This window comes from Cygnus olor, chromosome 1 (genome assembly GCF_009769625.2).
Source record: "Cygnus olor isolate bCygOlo1 chromosome 1, bCygOlo1.pri.v2, whole genome shotgun sequence".
Taxonomy (NCBI): domain Eukaryota; kingdom Metazoa; phylum Chordata; class Aves; order Anseriformes; family Anatidae; genus Cygnus; species Cygnus olor.
Genome location: NC_049169.1, coordinates 192,672,834 through 192,693,423, shown reverse-complemented (window position 1 = coordinate 192,693,423; position 20,590 = coordinate 192,672,834). Strand labels below are relative to the sequence as shown.

Genomic DNA, 20,590 nt, shown 5'->3' with positions numbered 1-20,590 from the left:
TGTTAAAAAGGAGACACAAGATATCAGTGCAATGATATGTAGCTGCCTACATCCTAAATTTCCTTTGTTAGAACTAAAATGCCTTGGTTCATTGCTGGTAATAAGATGGTCAGTATACCTTTCAGCTGAAGGTAACAAATTCCCTTGAAAAAATACATACCAAGTACATTAGCTGTACACTGGAGAATTCCTGAGACATCTTCAGCTTCTTCATTGCCAGAGCAGTCTGTATAGGAGCATCGGTTTGATATATTGTGAAAATTCCTCTCTGCATCCCTGTAACTACAGTAAAAAATAAAGAAGTTATGGCATCTCCTTATACAAACGCAAGATAGACAAATACCTTTCAGAAATGGTAGTAAATAATGCCTCTAGCCTCCCTTGTCTCTTCCCGCTTTCTCTCTCCATCACCCCCTTCATACATATTCCCACACAGATGACACATTAGTAACCTGCGTACTAGTAACATTATACTAGAATCTGGAACGTTATCTGCAATGAGAATAAATGAATTAAAAGAAAAAAAAAAGTACCAAAGGATTCAGGCATGAGGGAAGGGTATCAGGCATATCTGTCACACTTCATTCCCATTTGGATGCTGTAACAGAGTTTTACAGTAAGCTCCAAGTAGGATGTTTATGAGGCAATGGAGAGTATCTAATAAGAAGAAATCTTCCATGCCACATTATGTTAGCACTGCAAGTATAAAACCTAGCTTTCTCTGTGGATTATCTGCTGAAGAGATGAAGTTTGTGTTATAGCTTGTAAAAGAAAAAATAAAAAAAATCCCACAATTGCTGAAAGGTACAGAGTTGTGCTCAGACTGACAAGGAAGCAGCTGACATCTAAATTATTCTATTTGATTTAGCCTTGCCGCATTGGTTTTCCTTAATTCAACAGAAACAGAACAGAAGCTCAGACTATGTTTAATACAAAGCTTTATGCAGGTGATAACGAGGATGGAGGAGGAAACACAAGTGAAGAAAGTGTTACAACAGAGTTATAACGCACTTGGAAAAATGTATAATTGATTTTGCTCAATGCACAAAGATTTTTAATGAGCATTTTATTAACAGTTTTGTTATGCTTTCATACTTTGTTTATACTTCATAAATCATGAATAGCAGTTTTAAGGACTGGACTCCTCATCTGACTAACTTCTGAAAAAAACAAGTGCCTGTTTTGCCAGCACCCATGGAAAAGGCTAGAAAGGATTCAGACTGCACATATGGTTACTCCAACAACAAACTGGTTTTCCATGTGGAGCAAGGTTAAAGGTTGCTGGTTCACACTGCAGTGACTACTCACCACTGGCCCCTGGTGACACCAAGCCATGTTGCAGGAAAAAAAAAACACTTTATCCTGCTTCAGAGGGACACCACATCCTGACCCACTGCCTGAGCTCAAAGCCAGAGCCCAAAGCCACAACCAAGCCAGGTGGGCAGGCCTCCACAGCCAATAAATACCACAGGCTTCCTGGAATGGTACCACGGCCATACCTCACCTCTGCTCTTGACTGGGACAGGAGATTTAATGAACATTTCATAGAATCGTAGAATGGCTTGGGTTGGAAGGAGCCTTAAAGATCATCTCATTCCAAACCCCCTGCCATTGGCTGGGACACCTCCCACTAGCCCAGGTTGCTCAAAGCCCCATCCAGCCTGGCCTTGAACACTTCCAGGGATGGGGCATCCACAGCTTCTCTGGGCAACTTGTTCCAGGGCTTCACCACCCTGATCTCAGTCTCAGATGGTTCCAGGTGGTTCCAGCTGGCTCCAGCCAGCCCCAGCTGGCTCCAGCCACTCCACCCAGTTCCAGCCAGCCTCAGTGGCCCTGCCGCAGGGCATGGCTGGGTGCAGCAGCAATGCTGGTGGTGCCTCTGAGAATACGTGTTTAATAAAGGGCAAAAAAACACATGGAGGTGTGAGGGATGAGGCAAAAAAGTGTGAGAAACAACTGCATGAACAGCATGGGCAGTGAAGAAAGAGAGGAAGGAGGTGCTCCAGGCACTAGCACCAGTGTGTAGCTGCACACCCTGCAGCCAGGGGAGGACCCCATGCTGGCACAGATGGGTATGCCCTGAACAAACTGCAGCCATGGGCAGCTCATGGTGGAGCAGAGCAAAAGTGTGTGGAAAAAGGAGCAGCTGAGAGGTGCTATTGGGGCCTGACAGCAACCCCCATTCCCCTTCACCACATGGAGGGAGGAGGAAAAGGAGCTGGGGATGAAGGAGTGAAGTTGAGCCTGTGAAGGAGGGGCTGGGGGAAAGGTGGTTTAGTTTTGTCTTTGTTTCTCACCATCCTACTCTATTTCCACTCGCAATAAATTAAATTAATTTGCCCCAAGATGAGTCTGTTTGGCCCGTGATGGTAACTGGGAAAGAATTTTGCTGTCTTCATCTTAACCCAGAAGCTTTTTTCATCTTATTTCCCCCCACTGCCCTGTTGAGGAGAGAGAGTTAGAGAGCAGCAGGGTGAGGCCTGCAGCTGACGAAAGTCAGCCCACCACAGTATGTATACGCAGTATGGATCTCCAGACAGGACAAATATACGACGTCAAGAGACAATTTTGACTTTCACTGACTGTACAACACTGAGTTGTACTTAAATTTACATTGGCATTCAAAAACTTGAGTCAAAGTGTGCCATAAGTTACGGGAATTACAGGTTTCCGGAGTGTCCCATTTTTAAACTTTGTCCATTAAAATAAGGATATGTAAACCACATGTGGCCATAAATTAGAAGCTGCATTGTTTTTGCACATATGCTTTTTGCAAGGCACTGTTTCACCCACTGAAGTCTCCTAACATGAGACTTCAAGCAATTTTTTTAGGATCAAAGTGGCAGCCAAAAGGCTTCTCCCTTTGCCTGTCCTGTGGTGGACATCATAATTATCTGCCAAGATTGGCTCCCTCACTGCCTTCAGGTGCCAGCCAAATGCGCTAACATTGCAAATGTCATCTACCAAGCTAGGGCACCCTTTGAATTTTAACCAAACATTGAGAAACATGCAAGGACAATTTCCTCCAGTGCACTGAGCTTCAAACAATGTCATAAATTCTGAAAAGACCCTGAGCGCTGCCTGAAAAAAAAAATCCCTTACATCTGTGTAATTAAATTCAGAGGACAGCATTCTTCATTTGTCACATAGCACCACCATTTAAGGGCTATAGACATGCAGCCATTGTATTCTGACTCTATGAGAAACGTGGGCTGTCTTTGACAATAAAATACTTGTGCAGGTAAGAAAAAGCTTGAGAGGAGATTATTTCAATCACTCGGAGAATGGCTCAGGTTTTCATGATGATAATTGCTATCACTTTCCTTTTACTCCTTAGTCATCTCTTAATTTTCTTATTGAACTCTTAGGAGGTGGTTTTCTGCCCTGCTTCTGCAAAAAATCTGCAAGTATGGTATGCAATCTTACGCATGTATATAACAAGAAATGATGTAGGGCTTTGCAAGACTGGGGCCTCAGGTCATAGCATAAATACATTTTCCAGAAATCTCATGTGGTTCTACAAAAAGCAAATTGGAGTAGATCCTATACTTTTATAAAAAGATTCCTTAATTCTCCTTATATAGGAAATGTCACTGTTAGAGGAGCAGTCATGCTGTGATGGGATTGAATGAAAGCAGGACTGAACAGCAGTTTATCACTAACATCTCTAATGTGTACTGCTACTCCAGAGCTTCCCTAAGAATTTGTGAGAAAAATTAAAAAGCTTGTCAGTCAAGGCCATAGCTTTGAAAGCATAAAGGAAAACACTCTGTGCATCTTTCACTACCTCACATTAACACTTACCCAATAACTTGATGCTCAAAATACTGCAGTGTCCTTTGAAGAGTTTGCCGAATAGTCTGAGGCTATGGAAGAATAAAAAAAAAAAAAAAAAAAAAAAAAAAAAAAAAAAAAAAAAGTAAGATTATGGAAGTATAGCACAGTTTAATTAACAAATCTTCCAATACACTATTTTGCCCCAGTTTTACTCCTCAGATTATCTACCTGTCAGGTGCCAATCATGGCAATGGATAGGAAATATTACTCGTTCCTTGTATCTTACTTCACCATTTAAATAAGAATGAACTTTACAATAAGACATATAATTTATACTGCTAACAAGACTATTTGTGCATAACAAAGAAGCCACTTCACTAATAGCTCTCCCAAACTATCACCTACCAATTATCTCATTACTTTAAAATAATTAATTTAAAATAGTCTGCAAGAAAATGCTATTATTTTGTGCTGAAAGTATATCCAGGAAAAGCCATTTGGGTTTTTAAACTTTGTATGCTCACTAGAGCATTTTGCATTAAAGAAGATTATAAAGACATAATTTATTTTGGCTTGCTTTCCTGACAAGTTGTAACTCCCAAGTTATCTTTTAAATCATCAGGAAGCTCAAGTTCATCAAAAGAAAATCATGACATGCTTCAAGCATTTATATGCTGTTCCATTTTAACAGGTGTTCACCAAGCAATGTATGTGCATATCTGTGTTTATTTTCATTATTAATACCACTACAGTAATCACCAAAATACATATGTTCATATATGTGTCTGTTTTCCTTACAACTACTACTGCTACTGCTACTAATACTGCTGCTACTGCCAGTGCTGCTGTTCCTATTTTTTTGAATTAATACATGAGCGATCTTCAGGTAAATCAAGCAAATGTAAAATCCAAGTTATTCTCTTTGGAATGTTCCAAGTCACTTACAGAATCACGGAATCATAGACTATCCAGAGTTGGAAGGGACGCACAAGGATCATCAAGTCCAACTCCTGGGTCCCCAAAGAACCACCCAAAAAATCAGACCGTGTGTCTGAGAGCATTGTCCAAACGCTTCTTGAACTCCAGCAGGCCCGGTGCCATGACCACTGCCTTGGGGAGCCTACCCCAGTGCCCGACCACCCTCTCAGTGAAGAACGCTTTCCTGATATCTAGCCTGAACCACCCCTGTTGCAGCTTCAAGACGTTATGACAAAACATCCTTCTTTCAGAATGGCTGGCTTGTACCAAATCTGAAGTTTTTCACCTGTACATTCTGTCCTGGTGACAGAGATCAGACAAAGGTACCCAACTTGGATTTAAGTATGCTTTAAGTATCCTTCCTTCTTTCTCAAAGGCACCCAGGGATATTCTGATCAGACTCAGCAGAAGCACCAGACACTCAAATTTTATAGACATTTAGTATTTCTCTACCTTTTGAAAAAGACACCTAATTATTTTGGAAAGTAATAGTTGAAGTGTCCCTTAATTTGAGCTCTTTCATTCTTGAAAAACCACAATTTGAGGTGATTTCATTCAAACCAACATCAGCTTTGAAAGTCTCAGATTTTGCTGTCTGCTGTGCAGATTCAGCACTTCAAGACCTGACCATTCTTCCTAACGTTGCTCGTGAGTTTGCAGAAAGAGGTATTTGTTTTGATGATGGCAGGAATGCAAAAGACTATACCAGGTTTGTGCAATTGTAAAAAAAAATATTAATACCATATTATATGAACTTGTCTTCCATTTTGAATTCAAATGTGTAGAAATTTATGCATTTGCAAAAATAAGCTCAAAATACATGTCAACCTTGAAATAGTTTTTCTGGGTTTGTTTTTTATTATTATTATTTTTTGATAATACTTTATCAGATAATTACTTCACATCTCTGCAGGAGCTAGGTTTCCTGTGCTAAAGGGCATTAAAAGTTATGTGTTCTTTTGCAAAACACAGTGGAAGTGTCATATGAATGAAACCACCACATACCAAAAATTCATCCCTCCTTGGTTGTATGGGAGGTGTTGAGGTCCTTAGGCCTGATGGGCTACAAACGTATTTCACGGCATGTTCTCTCAGAAACTCAAAAGCTTTCCTGTGCTCAGTAAGCACAAAAATCCATTCTTCACATATAGAAAATTCCCACTCTACCAACCAGGCAAAGTAAAATGGCTTTAAATAAAGAGGTCTAGACAGCTGCCATCTCCTATTTCCATACTGCATTTCCCTCAGCCCCACTCCTACACACAGAACTTAAGTACTCCACCAGGACCTCCTCTGACATGAAACATAGAACACTGGAAAATTTTGATTGTTGAATTAGATCTCATTTCTGGATCCCCCAAAGTACTTTTACAGCGAGCGTATGGAAGGCAGCAATGCTTGGTTCCATAGTGGAGAGGAAGAAAAATAGCACTTTTCTGTTCTCAAGAACTTTCGCAGCTTCATGACACTTAAGCAGTCCTCTGGGGATTGTCTTTCCCCTTCTCATTCTTGATGCACAGATGTTGCACTTCTTACCCATGGAAAAACCTGTTTGAATACCTCAAGATTTGACCATATAAGCAACCTCCAAGTCCTGAGCTTATTTCATCAATCACCTCCCTTCTCCCACAGTGCTGAATGAAATAAGAATAGCTCACGTACTACTAACTCTCCTCTGTAAGCTAAATCATCTGCCTAAGTATTGTCAGAGAACTTTATACAATCCCATACACTCATACACCTTTTTACTGGCATATCCTTCCAAATATTAGAAAATAATTAAAAAGTAAGTACAAATATTAGTAAAATATGAAAGCAAAAAGTAGGATTTCAGATTAAAACACTGGTCATAAACAGAGCTCTGTGCATTGTGCCCATAGTTAATATGAAAACCAACCTGAGTCACAAAGTCTTTCTCCATTTCTGACAAGAATGGCATGTCACTGTGCATGGTTAAAAAGCCACTGTGCTCACCTTCTCAGTTTATTGTAATCAGTGGTGAATGTACCTTTGCTATAGCTGTAATTCTGTCACTATGACCATCTTGTCATGACTAAATAAAAGGGAGAGAAGAAAAATGACACCTGCCTACAGCTGCCTACACAAGCAGTTTGGTGTTCTACTTCTTCCGCTACTGACTCTGCGTTGCCTATGAGAGAGAGAGTGGGTAGGAAAACATTTCCATCTCTTTTCTGCATCCAACAGCAAGACTTCATGAAGACAAAATAACTAAACCTTCTCCTAGTAGCATAATACACATCATCTCTCAAAGAAGCATAGCTTCTGCTGTTAGGGAAGATAAAAGACAGCTTATAATAATGCACTTCCTCTGCTGCAATGTAAGTCTATGCCATGCAGGTACCCAGTGGCCCTTGTTTACTGAAGCAGTTTTAAAACTTGACCACTTAAAATTAAATATATATATATATATATAAATGTAAAATAGCATTTATTACATAAAACAGTAAATTTTAATGATTTATTTTGATTATAATGATTTACTGCTCTTTTATCTGCATTGCGAAACAGTTACATCAGTTCAGGTTTCTAAGGGCAATCCAAATTTAGACATGACAGTACTGCTATTGTTACATGTAAATTAATCCAAAAATTGCCATACCAGATCATGTCCAAGCTCCATCTGGAATGATAAAATATAAGGCAGAAGGAACCACTGAAAATAATCTGACTGATCTTTTGCATAGCAGAGGCTATCGGACTTCCCTGAATTAACTCTGAATCCAGATAGCAAGCCATGGCTAACCCTAATGTGTCAAAGGAAACTGTAAAAAAATCACAGAATCACAGGTTTATATACATTTGAAGGAACCTTTGAAAGTTTCATAGTTCAATGTCCTGCTCAGAGTCATACCTGTTAGAACTGGTTGCTCAGATCCTTCTCCAGATGAGTTCTGAGTGCCTCCAACAATGGAGATCCAAACCTGTGCCAGTGTTTGATCACCCTCATATTTTTTTTTTTTTAATATTGATTTGGAACTTCCATTTTCCAGCTTTCCTGCCTCTCATTCTTGCACTGTGCACCCCTGAGAAAAGTCCAGTTCTATCTTCCCTACTTCCCATGAACAAGTAACTGTAGACTGCAATACAGCTCAAAACTGTTTCTTCTTAAAAGCTGAACAGATGCACCTTCCCCAGCCACTCCTCAGATGTCACCAGCTCCATAGTCTAACCATCCTGGTAGTCCTTTGCTGGCCCCCTTATCAATCCCTGAAGAAAATGCAGAGGTAGTTGGTTGATAATTTGACTTTTTGCTACTGATTGCCACCTTTTGAGCCCAAAGGTCTAGTCAATTTTCCACCCACCTTATCATCCACTTATGCAGTCCATATCTCACCAGTTTGGCTCTAAGGACACTATAGGAGACCATGCCAAAGACCTTTCTAAAGGCAAGGTGAACAACATCCCTTCATCCATTGAGCCAGTCATCTCATTACAGAAGTCAATCAGGTTGGTCAGGTACAATTCATCCTTGTAAAAGGGCATAAAAGCATACAAAGGGTATTAAAGGGTGTAAAGGGGTAAAATTTGGTCTGGCTGTTCCCAATCACCACCTTGTCCTTTTTTCTTTTCTTTTTTTTTTTTTTCTCATAAAAGGTTTGCAAAATGATTTGCTCCTTCACTGTCCCACGGACTAGAGTTAGGCTGATTTGTCCATAGTTCCCTGGATCCTCATCTTTCTTAGTGCCGAGTGTGATGTTAGCTTCTTTCCAGTCATCAGGTACCTCCCCTGATTGCCATGACTGGGAGGCTTTCCTATCTCCATCCCTGCATGCTCAGGCAACGCCTCTGTACTCTTCCAGGACAGCCCACCCCTGCTTCCAACTTCTGTAGACATCTTTTTTTTGCATTTGAGCTCTGTCCTGAGGTACCTCTTGACACATGCTGGCCTTCTTCCATGCTTTTTTGACATTCTGCATACCATAATCAACCATTCTGGAGCTTTGAGGAGGGTGTAAAAGGGTCCCCAAAGATCAAACAACTTCCTGTGTCCCTCTACCATCCATGCTAGTTGCCCGTTGGATCCTGCCAAGATCTATGAACAAGCCAAAATCTGCTCTCCTGAAGTATGAGGCTGTGATTCCACTTACTCATCTTTCCCACTTCTCTCTGTGTTTTGAACTCCAGCATCTCATAATCACTGTAGCCAAGGCTCCCATCAACCATTATATCTTCAACCAGTTCTTCATTGCTTTTGAGCAATAGCTCCAGCAGAGTATTTCCCCACCCCCCCCCACCCCCCCGCCCCATCAGCTCCAAAGATCTCCTGCATCTCTATTGCCCTTCCAGTTGATATTGAATTGGCTGAATTCCCCCGTGAGTATTAAGGCCTGCAGTTTTGAGGCTCCCTCCAGCTGTCTCAGCTGTCTGAAGTTTTTCTCTACTTTCACTTCTTGATCAGCCAATGTGTAGCAGACACGTACCAACACACCACCTCTGCTAAACCATCCTCTGCTCCTGACCACAAGCTCTGGGCCAACTTGCCCCATCAAAAGACAACTGTCTGCACATTTTGGTCACTCCTTTGCACAGAGCGCTGCTCGTGCTCCTCACCTTCCCAGCCTGTCTGTCATGAACATCTTGTGTCCATTCCCTGCAGCACTCCTGTCCTGAAAGCCATCCCACACAAGATGTGTGTGCTAACGCATGAGGTCCAAGCTCAGTGTCACCTATTTGTTCCTTAAAATGGGCCCCTGGTCATCTTGCTTTCACAAAGTAAGCACATGAACCTCTTCCACCATGTTGTCCCCCAGATATTTTTCACTGCCCCCCCCACCACCACCACCACCTTCTCTTCAGACAATGTAGACCCTTTGCAAACAAACATAGTTTGAAGCCCTCATCAAGATCAGGAAGCCTGTTGTCAAAGACATCCTCACCCCACTTTGTCAGATAAATCCCTTCTTGCTCAGTAGTCTTTACTCCTCAGAGAGTGAGTGCCCTACATCCACAGAGATCAAAGCCCTGCCAGCAACACCAGCCACAGGGGCTGCCTCACTAAATGTGTCCACTCCAACCTGAGCCTTTCCCCCTCATCAGCAGGATTAAAGAGACCCCAACTGGACCCCCAGGCCCTTTACCCTTGCCCTCAAAACCATGTAGTCACTTCTGATATTCTCAAGGTCTCCCCTGGCTGCATAGTTGGTGCCCACATGGACGAGCAGCAGGGTTCATAGTCGAAGGCCAGACAAGTCTTGGCAGCCTGTTTGCAACATCATGTCTGAGCTCCTGGCAAGCAGCAGACCTCCTGAGGCAGCAGGGCAGGCTGGCAGATGAATGCCTCTGTCTCCTCGGGAGACAGTTTCTGATAACTACTACTCTCCTTTTTGTTGGAGCCTCTAGCAGTTGAGGCTCAATTGGCTCTGATGCCTCATGGCAAGGTAGGTCATCTCTCCCACCTCTTCCCAGGGCACTGCATTTGCTCCATAACTGCTGAACCACAGGTGGAAAAGGGTGCCTAGGTGCGTGGCCAGAAGTAATAAGCCTCCAGCCTCCCCCATCTTAGGAGTTTCCACTCCTGACCCTCAAGGATTGTCTCTAGTTGTTTCTCTTTCCTTGCAACATGGGGCTCAGGCTCTTGGCTCTGCAGGACCTCTACAAAGCCCCCTCACCACCTCCTACAGCTCTTCTGTCTGGCAACTCGGCAATTAAACCAGAGCAGGATGCTGTTGCACAGCAGCAGGCAGGGATTCTGGCCACGACACTGCGACAGCCACTGTGACTCCACCAGTCCCCTCTGTTCGCAGTGCCCGCCTTGCAGGATGCCTTTGGAGGAAAACCTGCCCTTCTCGCTTGACCTCACCCTGTTCTACAGTAGTGCGAAACTGGTCCAAGACCTGAAACTAGGGGTATAGCTTCAGAGGTGTTTTTAAGACTATCTGAAGAAAATGTTTATGAAGATATTTGTCTAAATGATCTTGAAGTATTCAATTTGATTTTTCTTACTCAGGCAACTTCCTTTGAAAAAGAATTCTAGTTTAAACAGACATTGTCTGAAAAAAAAACTTTTTTTTTGATTAATTTTCCCTTCTTTCAACTTCATTGCCTCACGTTTTGGAGACAAAGGAGAAAAGGCTTCCACTTTAATTGCATCCCTTGCTATAAATGTCTTTCCCAAGGCAATCAAATTTAAGCTTTCCAATCTCTTCTCTGAGGACAGAGACTTTGGCCTATTCCCTAACCATAGCCTGTTGCCTCTGAAATGTCTCTCACTTGATTGCAACGCCTTTGGAAATAAATGGCCAACTCTAGGTACCCAAAGTGCTGCCCAACTGTAGGTACCCAAAGTGACTCATTTCACTTTACTGTTGGTATCTAATACAAGACTTAGTCTTTGGAAATACCTGTTTCTTTTGTCTACGTAGGATGTTGAGTGATTGCTGTAGACTGACACATCTTTTAAATGCTTATGTGAGGACAGACAAACCCCACCATGCGGTGACAGTACTGCACAGAGTATTCCAGATGACTCAGTTTAAATTTACATAAATGCAGTTTCGTATTCTCCATCCCATTCTTTTTGCATCTTATGATGACCAGGTAGTACCAGATAAGAAAGGAACTGTATGGAATGGGGAGGTCTGAGCTGAGAGAACAGCCAAACACACAGTTTCTCCTTAATCCTAACATGGCCTCAAAGATTTTCCTTGATAAAAGCTAAGTGGCTCCTAGCTGAACCTCAGAAGTGGTTTAACAGTCATGCTCTTAAGAACTTGAGTGCTACAAATTTTCTACAAATTTTAAACATGAAAGTTGCACTGAAGAGCGCAATAGTCTCAGCTAGAAACCACTTCACTTCTATCAGAATTTCTTCAAGGAAGTCTGTAAAGTCAGGGGGCTCCTCTAGACTCCTCTGCCCTGGGGAGTTGCAATGTCCTTTCTAGAGGCATCACATACAGGAGAGACAAGCTACCACAGACCTCAGCCAAATCAGCACTTGGATGCTGAAAGCTTTAAGTGTTTCAAATTTGTAATGTTCAATCACTAACTCAGCAGATGTGTAAGATTTTAATTGTCAGCTTCACTGCTGGGCATCTCTCATTAATGAAAAACACTTCTCATATTTCAAAACCAGCTCTAGTGAAGTTTCTGTGCATAGGTGATTACAGAGCTCTAAGCACATATGATTTGGTATGCACCTGGCCCATCTGGAAGGAAATAAATGGAAAAATAGCCAGTTTTATATCTGTAGGGTTTTTTGTTTGTTTGTATGTTTGGTTGGTTGTTTTTTTTTTTTAATATTTACCCCAGGATCATGAAAGCAGTGGAAAGCTGTTCTTTCACTGTTCTTCTGGTCACCCAAATATTGACGTTAAAGAGGCAGTAAACAAAGAATCAAGGCTCCAGTTAAAGACAAACATTTATCAACATTTCCCAAATGCCAGGCATGCAGAGATAAGTATTGAAATTGCTGCTACTAGGGAAAAACAGAACTGAAAAATGAAAGGAAAGTTCCTTTGGTATCTGACAATTTTTATTGATGATGCAGAATGGAGGCAGGCTCCCTAGCAGGTCCTCACAGATCCTGTACAGGCAGGATCCCTCCCAATCATCTTCCCAATAGCTGCAGAATGGAATGAAAGGGCCCAGACGAAAATCAGAAATGGAGAAGCTGAGACCCAACATAAGGAACCATTTGAAAATTTTAAAAGAATCATCTTTGGGGGTTTAACAGTGCTTTAAATAATCAGGAAAAATATATTATTTTTGCTCTCTAGCTTCTGAACCATTAGGATGCACTTGCTTTTCTTCTCTGTAACTATGCAAGCTAGAAGTTTATTTTTTCTTCATGAAAACCAGCTTTCTGACTCCAGAATTTTGTGATTTATATAAAAGTACCAATTGCTTGTGGACCAGCATGACTACAGCAGCACACAGTGATCCAGATGGGGCGAGGTAAAGGTACAGCATTGGAGCTCAGGGTCACTTGGTATCGAAACCTGAGACCATTCTGCTCCTCAGTACAAACTGTACAAACTGGGGTAGTCTCACAGTGAAATACTTGTTCACATCAGAGAAAACACATTAATTTAATAAATAAACATTGAGACCAATAATTTTACCTCATACTATTTCATTGCAATAACAATGCAAACACTCCAAAGAAATAAAACAGAAATAACTAATAATTAGAAATCATAACTCCTGCATCCCCAGCTGCCTTTCAACTAGAAGCACCACAGACATTATGGATGGAAATTGCCTATTAGTTCATCTAGTCTAACTCCTCGACAGTGAAGGATAAATATCTCAGCGTGCTGTCCATTATAATACCGTCTGGGATCACTTTGTTCATCTTTTGAAGTTCAGCCATGTCTGGGATGAATAGAAGATCTGTTCTGTGTTGCAGAAAGAATACATTCACTAGGTGAGAGCATAATAGATAATCTACCTCCAATGCCACCTGTTTGATTTTTAAAGCAACTCACATCTACTACATAAAATCATTGGTGCTATGCTAGGAGACAGGTAGGAAATGGAAGGCTTTACATGTCAGTGCTTCTAAAGGAATTTCTTCTGCTGCACAAACCGACTGTCCTCAGCATAACCGGGCCTAATTTCATATGCTCAGCTGCAAAGGTGCTTTGAGCTGTATGGAAGAACCATGTTTTTATTTTTTTATTTTTTTAAAAGTTTGCAAGCAGACACGTCTAGAAAGGACTTGGATATGAGATCTATTTCTTTTCCTCATAGCATAATATAACAGCCCTTAACATTAGCACAAGAGGAAAGGAGGGCTTGTCTCTGTGTTGGCTTTCCAAGTTTCACCAGGACTACACTGAGCTGCTGTGAAGCGGTACCTCTCTGCTCAAGTAGTTGTGATGACGGATATTCACCCTTGTTTTGATGTAGCTATGACTGTACACTGCAATTTAGGGGCATATGTTGATATGGTATCTGCTTCAGGCAGGAGAGATGCCTGCAAAGTATGAATGTTTTCAGAGAAGCGTTTTTTTCCATGCTCTGCAAAGTCAAGATTTCAGCCTGGGACTATACAAACATTAAGAAAGCAGCTATCACTATGGACAGTCTAAGTACTAGATGTGAAATATTCAAGTTCACCCTAAACAAAATTTCACCAAGGTCAATAGAAGGCCGCAGTCCTCTGGGTACAGCTAAATTAATTTTTAAAAAAATATGTTATTTGCTAAGGCTGAGATGAGATGTATGAGATGTTTAGCCACCAAACAAGACAAACAAACAAAACCCATCATGATTCTAATATTAATAACATTTCCCAGAATGTTCCCCGGCTCTGTTCCACGCTATGAAATAGCAAATTGACTGGCTACAGGCTGCACATGTGACCTCATGTATGAATGTTTTTTCCCTCTGGTAAGTTCAAAGCTACTGGGCAAAAGTCTGACTTTATTTTATTTTGAAAACTTAATCCTATTTGCTTGTTGAAATTAGAAACTAGGAGTTTCTCATTGGATGTGTCTTTCACCACCATTTTCAAGGCTTTTTTTCCTTCACACCCATCTTCCTGAGAAGGATGTTACTCACGTAAAGCTCATCCAACATGGGCTATTAAGTGAATAAGCCAGTCACACTGCTGATATGGATATCATTAGCATTATCCTACTTCATTCACAAAGTTAGGCAGAAGTTATTCTTACAACAGTAAAGCTTGGGTATACCTGATGACTTAATGTGAGTCATGACGAGCTCAGAAGACGTGTGCAATCTTTTTTCAAACTTTCATGTAAAAATCAACACTACATCTTGTACTAGTGGCAACAACTTGTTATTGATACTAACAAGAGTAGTTATTCCTTAAGAGTAAGTGGTAGAGGCTTATGATGAAACCTGGCTTGATTTGAGCTGCTACATTTGCACTTCTCCACCAAAACCGCACCTCCGCTCACTGGAGGTTTCATTTGCAATTAAACAATTTGAAGTTTCAGCAGTGACAGAATTAATAGCATGCACACGAACCTAAATGATAGTCTTTATGTTCTTTTTTTTCTCCCATTATCAGGAAAAAGCAAAAAGACAATTCTTAAATTCAATCTATTTGGCAGAAGCCAGTAGCAGCTTCCTAATTTAAACAGGAAAAAAAATGTTCTTAATTTAATGTGTCTTCAACTGAGCCTTTAAAGGATATCAGGAATAATTCTGCATGAACAGAAAAGTATACCAGAAGTGATTTCCACTTAATAATGTTTACAGTTTAAGAGAGATGTTACATAGGCCATTCAGAAAATAAAATCAACCAGAAATGTAAGTCTGTCTAATGCTGTGTCATGCTGTAACTCTCTTTCCAGAAAGATCAGCACAGCGCTTCGGGGTACACAGTCTCCTCTGAATGCATGCCCAATCACTCTCTACTCCTTCAGGGTAGTCCATGCCCCTCAGATGGGAGCAGAGTATTTGACTTTTCAACTCAGTGACAAATTGTGTTTTTTTTTTCTGAATTTGATTCTATTTTCAGCCTGGTATTGGATACAAGTCAAGATAGAACTGGAGCAAATGTGAAAATTGCTGCAATGAACTAGAATTTAGTAAGATAATAAATGGCATTTATAAAGAATAAAACTGCGTCCACTGGTGCCAGGATACCATTCCCATATAGTGGAGCCCTTAAAGGCAGAAAAACTGAGGGTGAGAATAAACAGGAGAAAGTATCATCATCTCTAGTTATAATTAATCAAAATTTATGTCACTGCGGGTGTAAAATTCATCCTTTAAAATAGAACACAACAATAAAGCTGGAATTAAAAGAAAACTATATCATTAAATTCTCTTGTGATGTACATTTATTTATGGCAGACGATTTCTTAAAAACAAGGGCATAAATCAGTGTACCTACCGAGTTCCTAGCATTTTATTATTTATCTCCAAAAATGCGAACGTAGCCCCGTAAGAAGGGCACCTACTTGTCTTGACGGCTGCTGGATCTAGCCTCATATTTCTCTGACAGGGTATAAAAGCTAAGATCCTTCGGTGGCGGTGGTTCAGAGGACAGAGGACAGCAGGGATGTCTGCCCAGCCAGGAACATGATTTAGGTGCTTGACTGCCGTTAGGGTGGGTAGGAGCTGCCTACACAATTACAGGGTCCGCTTTGTGGGAACATCACAGGGATGAAAAGCTGTTAGAGGGCAGAGCCAGACATTGAGCAATATGCATTGGCCATGATCTCGTGAGATAAAGGAGTCACAAGAGCAGAGTGTGTGCAATACCCGGACTTGGGGTTTCTCATGCTGAGCGGCCACGTTTGGTCCCACAAAACATCACCTTCCCAGCCAGGTGCCGAGCACAGCCCATGCTAGACACGGCTGCTTGTCCTGAGTCTTTGGGCTGCGGCTCCCAGCTGCACAGCGAGCCTCAGCCCTCCTGCTGAGTGCCACGGCTCGCCCAGTGAAGTTGGCCTTCAGGTGAGATGCATGCAGCAGCTCCAAGCACTGTTTGGTATGTGTACAGCTTGCCTGCTTGGTGAGGCTGTGGACAAAAGCTGCCTCCCTCCTCACATCCACACTGCTCTGCCTGCCCTTCCCCTGCACGCCCTACTCGTGAACGCCCGCGGTAGGGTGCGTATGGAGCTCTGCTCATCCTCCTCACCACCAAATACGCTTCTCCAAATTATGCAGCTGCTTTGGTGGGAGGTGAACCTTACTATCCTCCTATTTCTGGCTATTAAAAAAGACAGGGTTTGGGGTAAGCAAGTTCCAAATGAACAGCGTCCATCCTTCAGCCATCCAGGCATGTCAGAAAACCTTTAAGAATCTACGGGAATGTAAACCGAACCTGTGGTGATTGAGGGTCAGGCCCCTACATCCTCTAGAATAACCACGGCAGGGAAATCTCTAAAAATGCATTTAAGAGAAAAGTTGGAAAATCACATGTGCTGGAAAGTGCTAGAAGCTGTCCTCCAGGAGCAAGCAGAAGAGGCTGGATTAAAACCTGCAAACCTAAGGTTTCACTTTTTAATTTTTTTCCCATTGTTCCACCAGAAGTAATAGTTGTGCAGTCACGCTCACCTAAATTTGAGAGCAAGATTGCAAGTGATACAGAATGTAGTAACTTCTTTTCACTGTATTTGGGTATAAAATATCTCAAATACTTCGTTACGGCATTTTACTCTACAGAATCTGCCTTTCCACTGACAGTGTGTTTGTACTCATGCTCATGAATGCATTGCACAGAAGGTAATATTTTCATACACTCTTTTGCACCACCGCTCCTCATAAGACCTAGCGCTCTTGCACAGCCCTCTTGCCACACTGTCCCATGGACATCCCTTACAGTACAACTCCTTCACCTCCTGGATGCTCCTCCTGTCCAGATCAAGGCTCTGAGCATCCCCGAGCAGCTCTCAGTAGCCCCTGCTACCGAGACTGAAACAACGTCACCTCTGCAGTATTAAACACACAGGGAATTTTTTATCAGTGAAAACACACAAATGGTAATTTTAGTCAGTACCTCAGTCCTAGCCATCAGCAAAGGAATACACAAAATTAAGGCTAAGTACAAACATCAGGAACCTGTAGCATCCTTCAACTTTGAAAGTGCTCAGCACTGGGATGGGGACAGATTACTGCAGCATTAATGCTGGAAATGAACACATCAAGCCATTGCAGGCAATATATATAGCATATATACACACACACTCATATGTGCATCAGTACATGCTTATATACTTAAAAGAAATCTATTTTTGTAGAATTATGGAATAAAAACATATCTACACCTATAGAAAAGAATTAAAGCGGTTCGTTCAGAAGGAACATATGTGACTGCACCCTTCAGACTTGCCTTTTAATTTTAAAAATAATGAGTGACTCTCATTTGACACTAATTTTATAGGAAAAGTATTTTTTTTAACTTCTAATTGAAGTTATTCCTGATTTATATTAGCAGATGCGACAAAATAATCAGATTTGAAGTGTTAGACAGATGGTAATTTGACTTGTTGCAAGAAGGCAGATATTCAGCAGCACAGAAAAGATTCTCAACAAGGAAAAAAATGCACCAAAATAGCAAAGCACCTGAAAAGTGATTTCTCAGGGTCAAGAACAAAAAGATGGGGGACCAATTCTTTTCTTACACCATCACTGTGCCAACATGACTTTTCTGACTTGAATCACATTAATTTATGCCAAAATGTGGAAGATGGGAATGAAGCAGTAGTTACAATGCCAAGACAAAAAAGAAGGTTTTGAACAATGTGTATCACATGAATCACACATTAAAATAAAATAAAATATGCAGATTTCAGCAATATGGGCTGTTATAATTATCTCTCAGGGAAGCCAATGGAAACTGTTGATTGGGACATCAAGGCGAGGTTGGAAGAAATTTTTGCGTTCTTAAAAGAAATTTCTCTGAGAGCACAAAGGAAAGAGGACTGTAAGACCTATTGAAGTTGTTCCCATCTCGCAAGTCACAGAATGTGTTTATTTTTCAGACAAATTCAATAATGCATCAAAGCTGTAAAGCTGTAGTTGTCTTTTATAGCATTTCCCTACAGGAGGTAACAGTCAAAGCTGGGAAAATACAAATACTAAGGTTATCTAAAAATACTGCACTGAGCTACTTCAGAATACTTCAAATATTTTGGGTAACACATGCTCTAATTATACTGTTGTATTATTATCAAATTAAATAGCTTCATTTTTTTTTTGTACTAAAACAAGACAAGCCACCTGAGATATCGTCTATTAATTTCAGCACTACAAGCCCAGATTCCCAGTAGAGGGAGAAAAAAAATCAATGGGAAAGAAAAGTCTTTACTGAAACCGGACAACTATTAGCTATGTAATGCACTGCTAACTTCTCCCCTTGTCTACCCTGCTTGTCTACCCTGATCTAGCTGGTTCAAGCAAGGCTGAACAGAAAAGTGTACATTATAACCAAAGCAAACCGATAGCAGATGGTGATTCGACTTGTAAGTAATTTCTGAAGCTGAATAAGAACATGCCAAAAGATATTCCAATGCCACAAAATTTAGCAGATGCAGCTGTCTAACAGATTAAGCTACTTGTTGCAATTAACGTTTTATGGCTTAACATGTTATCTCAGAAAGCAGCAAGCATTCAGTTGCAGCTGAAACTTTATTAGGGAAATGTAGCGATGGTCACAGAGGTACAGATAGGAGTGTAGCACAACCGTGATGGTAGGGCTGGAGAACAACCTTCTGTTTGTTCTCCATGAAACTACCACGACTCCTGAGCCATTGCTTTCAGTCTCCCAAAGCAATGCCGACGTACTTGACGGGTTCAACTCAAATTCACTCTTTATTTTAGCTTGCACAATGCTTCACTGACTCTCGGTTACAGGTGTAGCTATCGAGATAACCACGAGTCATGGATTTCAAAGCACACTTACAAGAAACTGATCCCTCAGGAATGCCTGTGCATCCGTGAGGCACAGGGCAATCTGTTGCTGAAATATTTCTGATCGGCACGTCAAAACTTTCTTTTTACGTCGCTCGGTGTGGAAAAGCCCTGTAAACGCACCAAGTTCACGTCTCCTGTATGGTGCAGGAAGAACGAGCACGCCACGCACCGTGTAAACGCACGCAACTTTTCACCCCGAATTGTCGCTCGCACCATGTCGCGACAAGAGGTTCTCGCGACCCTCCTCAATGCATCAAGAGGCTGCCAGGACGTGCCTCATTCCCCTCTCCCCCCAAAAAACCCCTTATCCTCCAACGGTCCCACAACCCAGCGCGGGCCCGACCGTGGGCAGGGGATGCTCCGGCAGCCCGGGACAAGCCGAGCGGAGCCCCGCAGCCACCGGGGGGTTGCGTGGCAGGGCCGGGGGGTCGCGGAGCACTCACCGCGGGGGCGGTCAGGCGGCGGATGCTCTCGCCCAGCGAGTCCAGGTTGACCCGGCGGCGGCGAGGAGCGCGGCGAGCACCGGCGCTGGCCGCGGAGGCGGCGGAGCCGGCGGCGGTGATGGAGATGGATGCGGCTGCCAGGGACGGATCGGAGGGGCCGGGGGGGCTGCGGCTGCCGTTCCAGCAGAGGCGGGACAGGGGACACTCGCCCTCCTCCTCGGGGCTGGTCTCCGGGCAGTCAGAGCCCAGCGAGCTGAAGGACTCGGAGGAGATCTTGCGGCGGGACATGGTGCCGCGGGGCGCCGGGGCTCAGCGCAGCGCGGCGGGCAGCCGCGGCGGGCAGCAGCGCCGAGCCGCGGGGCGCCGGGGGCGGCCGCCTCGCATGGCCGCGGGGTGGCCCCGGTTGGGGGGGCTCCGGGGCCGGGGTCGGGGCCGGGGCCGGCTCAGCCCCGCTCCCAGCTCCGCGCTCGGCCGCGGGCAGCGCGGGTGCGGCGCCGGGAGGCTTTAAAGCGGCGGCCGCTGCCCTCCTCTGCCTCGCCGCCCTCCCTCGCTCTCCCCTCCCCCGGCTCCCTCGCTGCTCCGCGGGGATCACGTGTTGTTTGGAGCCCTTTCCTCCTCCTCCTCCTCCTCCTCCTCCTCCTCCTCCTCCTCCTCCTCCTCCTCCTCCATCTCCTCCTCCTCCTCCTCCCGCCTCCCCCCTCCCCGCCTCTCGCTGCCGATGTCCCCCCGCAGGGGCTGGCAGACACCCGGGACCCTCCCGCTGCGGGCATCCCGACCCCAAACCCGACCCCAAACCCGACCCCAAACCCGGCCCCGACCCCAAGCCCGGCCCCGCCGCCTGCCGGCCCGGCGGTGCTGGACAGCTCCCTGCAAAGCTCCCCGAGCCCCGGCTGGCGGCGCCTCCGAGGGCGAGGGATGCCGGCCCTCCGCGCCCGACAACTTTTCGGAGCGGCTTTTCGTGGGAAAATCACGGCTTGGGAAAGAGGGGAGGCTGCAGCGCGCTCGTCAGGTTTCAGTGGCAAAAGTTCCTGCCG

At 43.4% G+C, this 20,590-nt stretch overlaps 1 protein-coding gene across 1 annotated transcript in view; it reads right to left on the bottom strand.

Annotated features, from left to right (window-relative positions):
* Positions 1-20,146, bottom strand: part of GUCY1A2 (guanylate cyclase 1 soluble subunit alpha 2) — a 161,157-nt gene extending 141,011 nt beyond the window's left edge. The window contains exons 1-3 of the mRNA XM_040544124.1: positions 19,557-20,146; positions 3,805-3,866; positions 161-282 (exon numbers count right to left, since the gene is read on the bottom strand). Of these exons, the coding sequence (XP_040400058.1) occupies positions 161-282; positions 3,805-3,866; positions 19,557-19,844 (472 nt within the window). The 5' untranslated portion in view covers positions 19,845-20,146. The remainder of the gene's footprint in view (positions 1-160; positions 283-3,804; positions 3,867-19,556) is intronic.
* Between the last annotated feature and the right edge of the window lie 444 nt (positions 20,147-20,590).